The sequence below is a fragment of the Salvelinus fontinalis genome, chromosome 1, assembly GCF_029448725.1.
Source record: "Salvelinus fontinalis isolate EN_2023a chromosome 1, ASM2944872v1, whole genome shotgun sequence".
Taxonomy (NCBI): Eukaryota; Metazoa; Chordata; class Actinopteri; order Salmoniformes; family Salmonidae; genus Salvelinus; species Salvelinus fontinalis.
Genome location: NC_074665.1, coordinates 16,741,464 through 16,756,158, shown reverse-complemented (window position 1 = coordinate 16,756,158; position 14,695 = coordinate 16,741,464). Strand labels below are relative to the sequence as shown.

Genomic DNA, 14,695 nt, shown 5'->3' with positions numbered 1-14,695 from the left:
CGAACACTGCGGTGCACATCACTTTTGCAATTCTGGCGTACATTTTTTTTTTTGTGGTGGGAGTTTCGGCTAAAGTTGCCTATGATGAAGCCACAGAGCCCCCCCCCCCCCCCCCCCCGGAAATGAATATCAATATCATATGCCATAGAGAATATATATTCGTAGAATTAATCAATGAATTAATAGGATGTCCAATTACAAAAGCATATTTTGACCATTGGTTAATTGTGTAAATAATCCTCTTAAGAAAACCAATGGTCCAAACTTTATGTCTCTATCATAATCAGTTCAAAAGCTATTGGAGTTTTTACCTTTGTAGGATGGCAAATATAAGGTGACTAAATCAAGGGTCCGCGGGCACCTAGGGGTCTACAGAGGTACTGCAGGGGGTCTGCACATTATTTTATTTTTAAAGTGGATTTATTTATTTATTATTTCAATGTTTTTATGAATATACTTTGATATTCCTGTTTATTTAAATCACTGAACTAAAATACATTTTATTTGGTCTTTCATGTTACATCAGATGTGAGTTGTTTTTATGTTTTTATTTATTTAACTAGGCAAGTCAGTTAAGAACAAATTCTTATTTACAATGACAGCCTACCGCGGCCAAACCCGGACGACGGTGAGCCAATTGTGCACTGCCCTATGGGACTCACAATCACGGCCAGATGTGATGCAGCCTGGATTCGAACCAAGAACTGCAGTGATACCTCTTAGACTGAGATGCAGTGCCTTAGACCGCTGCGCCACTCGGGATCAAGGCCAAAAGTATGTTGACACCCCTTCAAGCTAGTGGATTCGGGCCTACCAGCCCAGACCTAGCTACAGGACCACGAGAACGCTTGCCGCTGAAGACTTCACAGAGCTGAACCAAACATACAGTATGTGATCAGTAGCCTTGCTCAAATTTGTTTTATTGAACACACACAAGAATGGTGTATAGGTACCTTGTAGTAAAGACAAGCATACAATTCTTATATAAACATAAAAGAGCAGACAGACAGAGTTATAGGTTTAAAAAATATATATAATACAAAATAAGATATACAGAACAATGACAGTTAAACAGAAAGAGGAGTGGTGTCCACATACTTTTGTATATATAATGTTGTATATAGAATTATTTGGTTCTTTTGTGTGTGTGTGCGTGCCTATGTGCCAGTAAGGGGATGTTAAAAATGAGAGATTTGGAGCTTTACTGGTCCGTTTCCATACCAACGGTTTTAGCGTGGGGATTGGCTCGTTTCGATGAGACGGTTTGAGAATGGGGAGTGTGTGGGGTGGTACTGGGATTGGAGCCAAAGCCTCTGGGTTAAACCTAAACCTCTCTCACATCCATTCTACTGAACAGAAACACAAGGTCTCTTGGAAGATTAGTCCAAAACAGGACGGAATGAGATCCTAATCAAATAAAACACCACCACTGCACCTTAAGGGTTGAGAACTGTCCCATAAACTGCTGCAGAGTTAGAATTGGAACCATTGGAATTGACCCCAGTGCTGATCTAGACGCTGTACAACCCTTGATGATAAACTCCTATTATCGTTATCTTAGCTTTAGAACAGCCACACTTGCCATTGTTTTATAGGCTACATGATCTTTGGTTCGTAGCTTGCGCTCTTATGACAATGTTGCATGTCTCTATCTCACCCCCTCTGATAGCCAGTAGCTGCCTGGGTGGCTGTTTACTGATAGCCTACACAGGAGAGTCTAATGTCATTGACTATATTAACGTTTGTATGCTTGTTGTTCTAATGACGATTGACTCCCTTACACAGCGAGATGAACTGTTCTGATGATTTCCGATTTCAACTATGTGACAACCTTTTACTGTCGGTTTTCTTTCTAACATTAGGCCTCGTCACTGGCTGTACAGAAAGCTGAGTCTTCGGGTCGATTTCTTGGCATCAGCTCGATGCTCCTGTTTATGTGCATATTAGCAGGGGAACATGTCAGCCTGGCTGGTTTTCTATACCATACTCGGCTCTGAAATGAAACCAGTGGATTTTAGTATTGTGAATGGGAGGTTATGATTCTCCCCCATTTTGAACGGACTTTTACAGAAGACCTTGACCAGACAACTCCTCCTCTATGTCCCATATAGGCCTATGTTTGTCCATGTTATATGTTTCATGTTGTCTTATGTCTTACTTGATTAACGTGTCCTGTCTTGTAGAATAACCTTGACCTTTTCTCAACAAGAAGCTAACAAGTTTTGCTTTAGGTGATGCCAACAACAACATAAAATCCATGCGCGGTGTCCACATGAAATCATACTCTTCTCCCTTTGATGTCACACACAATGCTCGACAAATATGTGAATGTGCAAAGGATCTCTTTGTGTTGAAACGGTGCATATGGTTAAATCGGCCTGTTGACCACATCCACCTATGATGTCACTGCCTAACTTCTTTAGGTAGCCTAGTGGTTAAGAGCATTGGGCCAGTAACCGAAAGGTCGCTGGTTCAAATCCCAAACCGACAAAACAAAAATCTGTCTATGTGCCCTTGAACAAGGCACTTAACCCTAATTGTTTCACGCCAAAAGTTGTACTTGATAAGAGTGTCTGCTAAAATGCAAACCTGGCATGAATTGCTGTTGCCTTGAACCTGGCACTTTGGACTTACAAGTTATTGAATTCCCACATATCTTCAAATGTGATTTTGTCATGTTTGTTGCATTTCACAGCTCTGTCTTCAGAAACACAACCGTGACTTGGTTATACAAACCATTTACTCCATGTTTGAAGATGCAGCAATGTCTCTATTTCCTGTTAATAGATTTGAACACATTTCAGTTGCATGACCCTTGCTGGTTTAGAATTTTATATTTAACTAGGCAAGTCAGTTAAGAACAAACTCTTATTTACAATGACGGCCCACCCCAGCCAAACCTGGACGATGCTGGGCCAATTGTGCACCACCCTGTGGGACTCCCAATCACAGCCAGATGTGATGCAGCCTGGATTCAAACCAGGTACTGTAGTGATACATCTAGAACTGAGATGCAGCGCCTTAGACCCCTGCGCCACTTGACTACCCAGAATATTAGAAACTTTTATGACCTGTCTGTTGAGAACATGGAAATCATTTTGAAACCAAAGCCAGAAACCTGCACACATAAGTTTGCCAAATTCTAATCCGATATGAGCCTACATTTTACTTTTCACATCACATAGACAGATGTCACTACATTCAATGTTGTTTTTCAACTGTTTTACAGAACAATGTTTTGTCTGTTCCTGTTCATCTAAACTTGATAATTGATTTATGGTTCTAATATTTTCAAGGCAAATTTCCTTTCAAGAACGGGGAAGCTTATTCAATCTAAACTTTAATATTTTTTTCAAGAAAAATGTAATTCTTCTGATAGTGTATAATGATGCATTCATATTTTATCTCTATTTTTTTTTAAATTAAATTTTACCCCCAATTTTGTGATATCAGTTGGTATTTACGATCTTGTCTCATTGCTGCAACTCCCCAACGGGCTTGGGAGAGACTGAAAATATTTGGCATGGGCCCCCAGATCCTCAAAAGGTTCTACAGCTGCACCATCGAGAGCATTCTGACCGGTTGCATCACCACCTGGTGTGGCAACTGCTCGGCATCTGACTGTGAGGCGCTACAGAGGGTAGTGCGAACGGCCCAGTACATCACTGGGGCCAAGCTTCCTGACATCCAGGACCTATATAATAGGCTGGGTCAGAGGAAAAACCATAAAATTGTCAGAGACTCCAGTCACCCAAGTTATAGACTGTTTTGTCTGCTACCACATGGCAAGCTGGACCGGAGCGCCAAGTCTAGGACCAAAAGGCTCCTCAACAGCTTCTACCCCCAAGCCATTAGACTGCTGAACAATTCATAAAAATCGCCACCGGACAATTTACATTGACAAAAATATAACTATTTGGCCATAATGACCCTAGTTATTTTTGGAGGAAAAAGGGGGAGGCTTGCAAGCCGAAGAAATAAATAATTCTCTCTACTATTATTCTGACATTTCACATTCTTAAAATAAAGTGGTGAGCCTAACTGACCCAAGACAGAGAATTTTTACTAAGATTAAATGTCAGGAATTGTGAAAAAATGTGTTTAAATGTATTCGGCTATGGTGTATGTAAACTTCCGACTTCAACTGTATTTGCATGGCATTTTGTGTTAATTTTGGCCGATTAACTCATGTTTATTTCTGAAGATTAACTCGTGTTTTTGCTCCGTTTTTCTTCTCAGGCCAGGCAACAACCCATACTGCAGGCCTACTGTTCCATAAAGAAGTCAGCCAGCGACACTGAAAACACACTGAAAACTATCACGCCCTGACCTTAGAGAGCCTTTTTATTTCTCTATTTTGTTAGGTCAGGGTGTGATTAGGGTGGGAATTCTATTTTTTCGTTTTCTATGTTGGCCTGGTATGGTTCCCAATCAGAGGCAGCTGTCTATCGTTGTCTCTGATTGGGGATCATATTTAGGCAGCCTTTTTCCCACCTGTTTGTGGGATCTTGTTTTTGTGTAGTGCCTGTGAGCACTCCATTTCTTCACATTTCGTTTGTTTCTTTATTGTTTTCTGGGAGTTTCATTGAAATAAACATGTGGAACTCTACGCACGCTGCGCCTTGGTCCAATCATTCTAACGATTGTGACAGAAAACAACGGCATGTAAAAACAAGTTGACATTGAGGTTAAAGAAAGTGTGCTTTTTTCAATTGACCTGATTTTGCTAACCGTTACTTTAGACAAAATAAATATGTCAATATTAGTGTAATGTTTTTATATGAACAAAATCTTAACTAACTCAATTACATTTTAGTCGTTTGACAGTCCCAATTTTAATATATTCTTTGCTAGAAATGTTACTATTCATTAGTAGTAGCCTTAATTAATAAATTGCACTTATAAATGGGGCTACCTTTGGTTCAGTGAAGAAGAATCCCTAGGGTTCTGATGAAAGAACCCTACAAAAAGGTTCTCGAACTTTAAGGGGTATGAAGCAAGCGATAGAACCCTTTTCGGTTCTTTATGGATTTTTTTTTTCTTAGATTGTAGAGAGATTAGTAAAACTACTCGTCTTTTTTACAGACTTTGCTTTATCTACCGACTTAAGGGCATAAGATCCCTCATGAAATTAAAAGCTAGTGTTTTTGTCTTCACAAGTCTTTGAAGTTTGGTGTTCATTGTTAACGGTTTGTTATCTCTAACCCAGATCTCTGCTCTGCCTGTGTGAGTGTGTGTGTGTGTGTATTGAGCAGGCGACTGCTGACTCTCTGGTTAGCTCTGTGCTGAGCTGTAAGCCAATGCAATGTGAAGATGATTATCTTCTCTCTCTCTCTCTCTCTCTCTCTCATCCAACTCTCCTTGTCTCCTTTCCTTCACCTCCTCCAGCCTGTCAATGTGAAGATGATTATCCTCTCTCTCTCTCATCCAACTCTCCTTGTCTCCTTCCCTTCACCTCCTCCAGCCTGTCAATGTGAAGATGATTATCCTCTCTCTCTCTCATCCAACTCTCCTTGTCTCCTTCCCTTCACCTCCTCCAGCCTGTCAATGTGAAGATGATTATCTTCTCTCTCTCTCTCATCCAACTCTCCTTGTCTCCTTTCATTCACCTCCTCCAGCCAAAGAAGAGGCATGGTTCAAATCAGATCATTTGCACGCTTCCTTTGGCTCTTGTTGACTCCTTATGATGGAGGCTAGTGAGGGGATTGGAATCGGGCTGAATCACACCTACCTATTACCTTGTTACTACTCAGGAAAACAGGGCACACTCACACACACAACCTGTCCATGTTTCTTTGTTGCTGTTGTTCCATACCCATCTTGTACCTCGCCTACTACACAAGAGTCACATGGTACAGTGCTGATTTTACAAACGCCCCGTTGTCATGGCAACACAAGGGTTACTACATGTCTGAGTGGTTGACAGAGCTCTCTCCAGTTCCTATTGCTAATTTGAGAACCTACAATAGCACTCATACTGTTCGTCAGGGGAGGATGTGACCAGGGATAATCACGTATAGAATACATTAGAATTAGACTGCAGCATTAGAGTTAGACATGTGGAATCAGGCCATGAGTAGGCTTCTGTCCTATTCTGATGGATATAGTCACTGGGTCATAATAGGTGGAGCTGTGAAGATTTAACTTCACTTAACACACAGGCTGAGTGATGACAGCACACGCTCATCTGAAGCTTTCATGAGGTTTCATGTCGTTGTAGAGTGTGTGTGTGTGTGTGTGTGTGTGTGTGTGTGTGTGTGTGTGTGTGTGTGTGTGTGTGTGTGTGTGTGTGTGTGTGTGTTTCACAGTCCTACCCAGAGGCTTTGGCTCCAATCCCATTACCCCCCCCCCACTCCTCATCCCCAAACCGTCCCATCAAAACGAGCCAGCTCCCACAGCTATGGATCAGTAACAGATGAGTAAAACTCCCAAGTCTCTCCTTTTGAACACCCTTCCCTCTGAGGCAATCAGACACACACAGTACTAACCCTCCCTGTGCGGGTTGTAAGGATGTGTGAATATGCTGTACTGCTAGAGAGAGGGAGAAAGAGAGCGAGGAGGTACAGGGACAGGAAGACAGACAGACAGACAGACAGACAGACAGTCAGACAGGACAACAGACAGGTACAGAGATGAACAGAGAGCAAAGGGGTACAGGGACAGACAGACAGACAGACAGACAGACAGACAGACAGACAGTAAGACAGGACAACAGACAGGTACAGAGATGAACAGAGAGCGAGGCGGGGGTGTTTGTCTTCAGCAGCAGTATGTAGCGACAGATCGTTTATCATCTCCTGCCGCCGGCACGGATGGTGTTCAGCGATATCATCCACCGCAGAGTGTGTGTGTGTGCCTGTCAGGAGATGTTTACTGGAACTCTCTCTTCCACCGGCATCTCCGCCCCCTCCATATGGAGTCAGCGATGAGAAGAGGTCTGTATGTGTGTGTGTGTGTGTGTGTGTGTGTGCGTGCGTGCGTGCGTGCGTGTGTGTGTGTAAGCTTGAGTGATTGGAGATTAAAGTGTGGCCACACCCATTTTAAGGTCAATTTGATACATAACCATTACTTTCCAAATGTAACCTCTGACTGAACCGGAAATTCTGTACCATTATGGGGCAACACGCCACTGTAGTATGAGCCCAGGTAGTCACAACAGGAAATGGGGTGAGTCCACACGAAACCAGGACAACAACAAAAACATACCATGATTTGGGGGATTTTCAGGAAATCTAATTCATAGAATAGTCATTTGGATGAAGGATTGTTGACATATATCATTAATTAATGTAAGAAAATTGTTATTGAAATAAAAATGCTACTCATATTATTATTTATTATACCAATATGTGCTTTGTAGCAACTACAGATGAAATAGTGTGCAGTCTTAAAGGCCTGGGTGTTGCCAAAATGTCATAAATATGCCAAAATATGAATTATATCTATTATGCTTTTAGATACAAATGTAAAAATATGTGAACAATACTTCTTTCGAAGGACTATGGATTAAAGTTAATGAAAATCCTCAAAAATATAGTACCAGTCAAAAGTTTGGACATACCTTCTCATTCAAGGGTTTTTCTTTATTTTGTACTATTTTCTACATTGTAGAATAATAGTGAAGACATCAAAAACAATGAAATAGCACATGTGGAATCATGTAGTAACCAAAAAAGTGTTAAATAAATCAAAATATATTTTATATTTGAGATTCTTCAAAGTAGCCACCATTTGCCTTGATGACAGCTTTGCACACTCTTGGCATTCTCTAAACCATTTTCATGATGTAGTCACCTGGAATGTATCTCAATGAATTGGTGTGTCTTGTTAAAAGTTAATTGTGTAATTTATTTCCTTCTTAATGCATTTCAGACAATCAGTTGTGTTGTGACAAAGTAGATGTGGTATACAGAAGATATCACTATTTGGTAAAAGACCAAGTCCATACAGCTCAAATAAGCAAAGATAAAGGACAGCCCATCATTACTTTAAGACATGAAGGTCAGTCAATGCGGAACATTTCTAGAATTTTGAACGTTTCTTCAAGTGCAGTCGCAAAAACCATCCAGCGCTTTGATGAAACTGGCTCTCATGAGGACCGCAACAGGAAAGGACGACCCAAAATTACCTCTACTGCAGAGGAGTGGATCCTGGACTTCCTGACGGGCCGCCCCAGGTGGTGAGGGTAGGAAGCAACACATCTGCAACGCTGATCCTCAACACTGGAGCTCCCCAGGGTTGCGTGCTCAGTCCCCTCTTGTGCTCCCTGTTCACCCACGACTGCATGGCCAGGCACGACTCCAACACCATCATTAAGTTTGCAGATGACACAACAGTGGTAGGTCTGATCACCGACAACAACGAAACAGCCTATAGGGAGGAGGTCAGAGACCTGGCTGGGTGGTGCCAGAATAACAACCTATCCCTCAACGTAACCAAGAATAAGGAGATGATTGTGGACTACAGGAAAAGGAGCACAGAGCACGTCCCCATTCTCATCGACGGGGCTGTAGTGGAGCAGGTTGAGAGCTTCAAAATCCTTGGTGTCCACATCAACAATAAACTAGAATGGTCCAAACACACCAAGACAGTTGTGAAGAGGGCACGACAAAGCCTATTCCCCCTCGGGAAACTAAAAAGATTTGGCATGGGTCCTGAGATCCTCAAAAGGTTCTACAGATGCAACATCGAGAGCATCCTGACCGGTTGCATCACTGTCTGGTACGGCAATTGCTCGGCCTCCGACCGCAAGGCACTTCAGAGGGTAGTGCGTACGGCCCAGTACATCACTGGGGCTAAGCTGCCTGCCATCCAGGAACTCTACACCAGGCGGTGTCAGAGGAAGGCCCTAAAAATTGTCAAAGACCCCAGCCACCCCAGTCATAGACTGTTGTCTCTACTACCTCATGGCAAGCGGTACCGGAGTGCCAAGTATAGGACAAAAAGGCTTCTCAACACTTTTTACCCCCAAGCCATAAGACTCCCGAACAGGTAACCAAATGGTTACCCGGACTATTTGCATTGTGTGCCCCCCCAACCCCTCTTTTACGCTGCTGCTACTCTCTGTTTGTCTTATATGCAGAGTCACTTTAACTATACGTTCATGTACATACTACCTCAATTGGGCCGACCAACCAGTGCTCACGCACGTTGGCTAACCGGGCTATCTGCATTGTGTCCCACCAACCGACAACCCCTCTTTTTATGCTACTGCTACTCTCTGTTCATCATATATGCATAGTCACTTTAACCATATCGACATGTAAATACTACCTCAATAAGCCTGACTAACCGGTGTCTGTGTATAGCCTTGCTACTCTTATTTTCAAATGTCTTTTTACTGTTGTTTTATTTCTTTACTTACACACACACACTCACCTTTTTTTCGCACTTTTGGTTAGAGCCTGTAAGTAGGCATTTCACTGTATTTGGCGCACGTGACAAATAACCTTTGATTTGGTTTGATAAGTTCATTAGAGTTACCAGCCTCAGAAATTGCAGCCCAAATAAATGCTTCACAGAGTTCAAGTAACAGACACATCTCAACATCAACTGTTCAGAGGAGACTGTGTGAATCTGGCCTTCATGGTCGAATTGCTGCAAAGAAACCACTACTAAAGGACACCAATAAAAAAAAGAGACTTGCTTGGTCCAAGAAACACAAGCAATTGACATTAGACCGGTGTTCTTTGGTCGGATGAGTCCAAATTTGAGATTTTTGGTTCCCAACCACTGTGTCTTTGTGAGATGCAAAGTAGGTGAACGGATGATCTCTGCATGTGTGGTTCCCACCGTGAAGCATGGAGGAGGAGGTGTGATGGTGTGGGGGTGCTTTGCTGGTGACACTGTCTGTGATTTCTTTAGAATTCAAGGAACACTTAACCAGCATGGCTAGTGCTTAGTGGGAATATCATTTGTTTTTCAACAGGACAATGACCCAACACACCTCCAGGCTGTGTAAGGGCTATTTGACCAAGAAGGAGAGTGATGGAGTGCTGCATCAGATGACCTGGCCTCAACAATCACTCGACCTCAAATCAATTGAAATCGTTTGGGATGAATTGGACCGCAGAGTGAAGGAAAAGCAGCCAACAAGTGCTCAGCATATGTGGGAACTCCTTCAAGACTGTTGTAAAAGCATTCCAGGTGAAGCTGGTTGAGAGAATGCCAAGAGTGTGCAAAGCTGTCATCAAGGCAAAGGGTGGCTACTTTGAAGAATCTCAAATATAAAATATATTTTGATTTGTTTAACAATGTTTTGGTTACTATATGATTCCATATATGTCATTTCATAGTTTTGATGTCTTCACTATTATTCTACAAAGTAGAACATAGTAAAAATAAAGAAAAACCCTTGAATGAGTAGGTGTGTCCAAACTTTTGACTGGTACTCAATATATATATATATATATTGTGAGTGTTGTGTTAGATGGTAGGGTATTTGCATATTCATGTATTCCTTCTAGCAAAGTAGAAGGGAGGTATTCTCCAGTCTAGTAGGTGGCGGTAATGCAACATTTATTGGATGCCAACCGCCGTTAAACCTCATCAAAGAAGAAGAAGATCTAGAGCTGATTTGCAACCCGCCGAAGCAGATCTGGAGAAGAAGGAAAATGTCTCCTGTCTCCACACGCACCGTTCTAGGATCAGCTGGCCGTTAGGAAAACGCAAACAGCAAAGTGGTGAGTCGGAAAACCCTCACTAGTTGCACTGCAGTGAAGGTTAGCGCGAAAATGTTGTGCAACCTGTTCTGAATAATTTCGATTGGGCCTTATCAAAGGCGCCACCTTCCCCCTTTGAGGCCTAGCCAGCCATGTTTAGGTTTAGACGAAAATAGCGAATATTGACGGTTACTTTTCACTAAACAGAATTGCGACTGTGGTTCGGGTAACTTGCAACGGTAGCAGTTACTGTGGACTTATAACAAACTTTATTGGGCCCAATCTATTATCTGAGTAACTAGCTACATGCTTTTAATGAATGTACTGTGTTGGATTTAGGAAGCAGGTGTCCTTGCCAAATAGAAGATACCTAGCTTTCTAGCGACGTCCGACCGGAGCGTCTCCGGTGTGCGCGTGGGTGACCAACAGAGGGCGATTTAGAATGTGACGTCAAAACTCCTAAAGTTGTTTTTTGCATGACGAAAAAGCGTTCTTATTACGAGCTCACAATATGTCATACAAATGTTATAGGCATTCATTATTTACCAGAATATAATCTTAAATTTAAGTAATATACATTGCTGAATTGGAGAGGGTGGGAAAGAGGATAAATATCTGCGACTGGTGGGATTTAGTGGGATTTATTTAATTATTATGATTCACGAGTTGGGCACAGACTACAGTTTTTGAAACGAACCTCCGACTCGCTATGCAGTCGATACTTCGAAAGTGAAAATTCTTAAACCCATATTATGTACCTATGTTTCTCATCTGCGTGCCTTTGTTTGCTGAAATCCATACTTTTTAATACAACGTTATTTAAAAACAACCACCGACTGTTTTCTCATTGCTGTTCCTTTAAGATGGCAACTCGGCACTTGCCAATTGAAAATCAACAAGGAAACAGTTGGTCGTTGTATTTTATTAACGTTTTATTAAAATGTATGGATTTCAGCAGACAAAAAATGGCGGGCTAACGTAAGGGTTTAAGAATTCACATTTTTGAAGCATCGACTGCATAGCGACTCGATGAGACAGTTTCATAAAAACAACAACCCTAGTCTGGATGTGAGGTACTTGGGGAATCTAATTAGGAAATGACAGATTTTTTTAATTATTGTAATGGCTTATTAATGATGACAATTACTCAGACTACAGTTTAATGTCTGTTTTTTTCAGTCCTATAGACTTTACCCATAACTGACCTTAGAGCAGTGTGTAAACTCATTCTCATCCTACCCCGGACACGGAGACAAATACAGAAAGGTTCAGGAGAAACTCTTCCACACTCCAAAACAGTCACCCAGGAATTGAAGAGGAAGTGACATCAGAGCAGATGGAATCAAATCCCAGCCTGGCGGGGGTGGACTCCCAGGGCAACATGGTGTTCAGAGTGGTTAAACCTGTCATGGGCATCTTCCAAGTCTCCTCAGAACAGACCAACTCTGTCGGTCAGGGGGGGTCGCAGCAGATGATGGTTGGGGGGCTGACGGGGTTACAAGGGTTATCCAACCTCCCCTCCATGGTGCTGGGGGATGGTCAGGGTCAGGGCCAGCAGCGAATGGGGGACGTGAACCAGATGCAAGCCCAGATTCAGATCCCGGCAGAGGACATGTCCCAGACCCAGGTTACCGCTCCGAACCACAACCACGTACCCCATGTTCCGTTTGCAGAGGTGTCGTCTCTCTTGGACCCCAACATGAAGAGTTCAAAGGCCCGTAAGTACCACAGCCAGAGACGGAGGGAAACAGGCCAGGTGTGGCGCCTCCTACTGGAGACCTCTCTTCCTGCAGGATGTTCTTGGGCTCCCGAGTGGCGCAGCGGTCTAAGGCACTGCAACTCAGTGCAAGAGGCACTGAGTTGCAGTGCACAGAGGCTGTATCACATCTGGCCGTGATTGGGAGTTCCATAGGGGGGTGCACAATTGGCCCAGTGTCATCCGGGGTAGGCTGTCATTGTAAATAAGAATATTTTCTTAACTGACTTGCCTAGTTAAATTAAGGTTAAATTGAAGAAGAAAAAAATACTACTCGAACACACATGGTTCTACTAATCAGCTGATTCTCAGGACCATAATTACCTGAATCAGTTGTTTTGCTGGAGCAAAACCCTGCACACCCAGTAGCTCTCCAGGTGGCAGGTTGGCCACACCTGCTGTAGTATGGAATAAGTAGAAAACTCAACACAATTTGTCTGTTGTTCCTCTGGTCCTAGGTAAGTACCTGATACCCTATGACGAGATCAAGCGTCGTCTGGATGCTCCAGAGAAGATGTCTCTGCGTTCACTTGCAGCCTACACCAGGGTCAGCCGTGGCCCGGCCAGCAAGAAAACCCTGCAGGAGTCTCTAAATATACTGGGCCTTACCCCTGGTACTACTACTTCTGTGTCCTCTTCCTTTTCCAAGCTCACAGAGGGTAAGCGTGTGTGTGCGTGCATGCGTGCGTGCTTGTGTGTTTGTGTGTGTGTGTGTGAGCATCTCTTGTGCTTTATAGATTTTTGTGTTTTCCAGGTGACACCAAAGCCCTGTGTAACGACATGAAGGACTTTGCCCATGACTACATAGACTTTGGCAATATGGCCAAGCAGCTTATTCCAGAGACCAACACTGTCCAACACTGGTCCAAGGTCATAGAAACCAGGTCAGTGTGGTTACAGCATGGTGTATTCACGAGTTTAACTATGATTGTTTTCTGTACAGTGAGACAGACCCTAACACACCTTTATTCTGCGATAGGAGCCACCTGGAGGCGATGAGGAAGTGTTTTCGTGACCCGGCCAACAGTGCGTCGTTCGACAACGTGACTCACGGCTTGGGCCTCGGGATGCTCGACGCCGCCCTCGACATGATTACCATGGTGATCGACAAACAAATTCGCATCCTGTCTGGCGCTGCGGCAACCGATCCCGTCGACAACGGCCCTCCAATGAGACGCATCCGCCGCCGACACCGCAAGCCCCGAGATAACGGCAACGACAAATCGCACCGGTCGCTGGGCGGGGTTAAAGGTCAAGAGAAAGGGTCAGGGAAAGGCAAAGGGAGGGGCAGAGGCAGGAAGAAGACGCGGCCGCAGGAGTCTGGAGTTGGTGTTGCCATGGATACAACCCAGCAGCAGGATCAAGAGCATTGTCAGCCGGAGGATGTGGAGAGCAGTGTTCTCACACTCGTCTCTGTTGGTTACGAGACCATCTCCAGCGGCCTCAATGCCACAGGACAGATCTGAAGATGTTTAACGGTTGAACAAACAATGCTTAACACGGGAATCGGACTTTGCTTAACATTTTCCCATGGGGAAGCTGGGAGCGGAACTGTCTTAGTAACGTTGTGGAACATTGTGATGTTTAGACGCAACTCTGCTCTGGCCCACAGAACCCCAAACACTGAGCGGGAGGCATTCAGTGACGTCACAGCATTCTGGTTTAGAGTTTTGTTTTTGAGTGTTGCAGCTCTTGCCTACTGATAAATTCAATCAATTGAATTTAGTTTTTTTTGTCAGTTAGCACAGAGGTGATGAACGCAGCTTTGTTGAAGTGGAATTCAAGTCAATCCAAAGATAACTGATTATATTGAAAAACCTACAATGTAGAAATTAGTCTTAATTCTGGTCTTTGTTTAAGGCAATCCCTTCATTCCACCTACTCATCTGGTATTTGATTGCCCTGTTTATTTATATCATGAGTGGACTAGTTATAGCCCTCTCTCAATCTCCATGTTTGTAACATGGGGAACACATCATGCCAGTACTTTGTCAATGATTGTATGTTTATATTGAAACCTGGTTTGCTGAAATACTTGTATTAAAGGTTTCATTTTATTAACCAGCATGAATGTCTTTATTTCTGACAGAATCAATGGCATAGTATCTGATCTATTTCACTGAGGGAGTTTGACTAAGCTGAACCGGGGTGGCCTGTGACGTGACCGGGAAAAAGCGATAAGGAAGGAGCGCCCTTCTCAAATTGAATAGTAATCTGTGCCGCCCGGTCATATTGTCAACAAGGCAGCATCATTCAGAAACATGGTGCATCTTTTCAA

General features: G+C 43.2%; 1 protein-coding gene and 1 long non-coding RNA gene across 5 annotated transcripts; both read left to right on the top strand.

The window, feature by feature from the left end:
* The first annotated feature begins 107 nt into the window (after nucleotides 1-107).
* On the top strand, nucleotides 108-4,609 carry LOC129822900 (uncharacterized). The gene is made up of 2 exons (XR_008754546.1): nucleotides 108-887; nucleotides 4,240-4,609. It is a non-coding gene; the product is annotated as an uncharacterized LOC129822900 (long non-coding RNA).
* A 5,888-nt stretch (nucleotides 4,610-10,497) lies between these two features.
* Nucleotides 10,498-14,478, top strand: LOC129822473 (uncharacterized). 4 transcript variants are annotated; one of them, XM_055880813.1, is made up of 5 exons: nucleotides 10,498-10,682; nucleotides 11,924-12,379; nucleotides 12,876-13,076; nucleotides 13,172-13,301; nucleotides 13,397-14,478. In XM_055880813.1, the coding sequence occupies exons 1-5, from the start codon at nucleotides 10,526-10,528 to the stop codon at nucleotides 13,881-13,883; spliced, it is 1,431 nt and encodes a 476-aa protein (XP_055736788.1). In that variant the 5' UTR covers nucleotides 10,498-10,525; the 3' UTR covers nucleotides 13,884-14,478. The 4 variants fall into 4 exon arrangements, with proteins under 4 accessions (XP_055736788.1, XP_055736842.1, XP_055736932.1 ...); XM_055880867.1 differs by having other exon boundaries at nucleotides 10,591-10,682; nucleotides 11,841-12,379; XM_055880957.1 differs by having other exon boundaries at nucleotides 10,592-10,682; nucleotides 11,849-12,379.
* The last annotated feature ends 217 nt before the right edge of the window (nucleotides 14,479-14,695 follow it).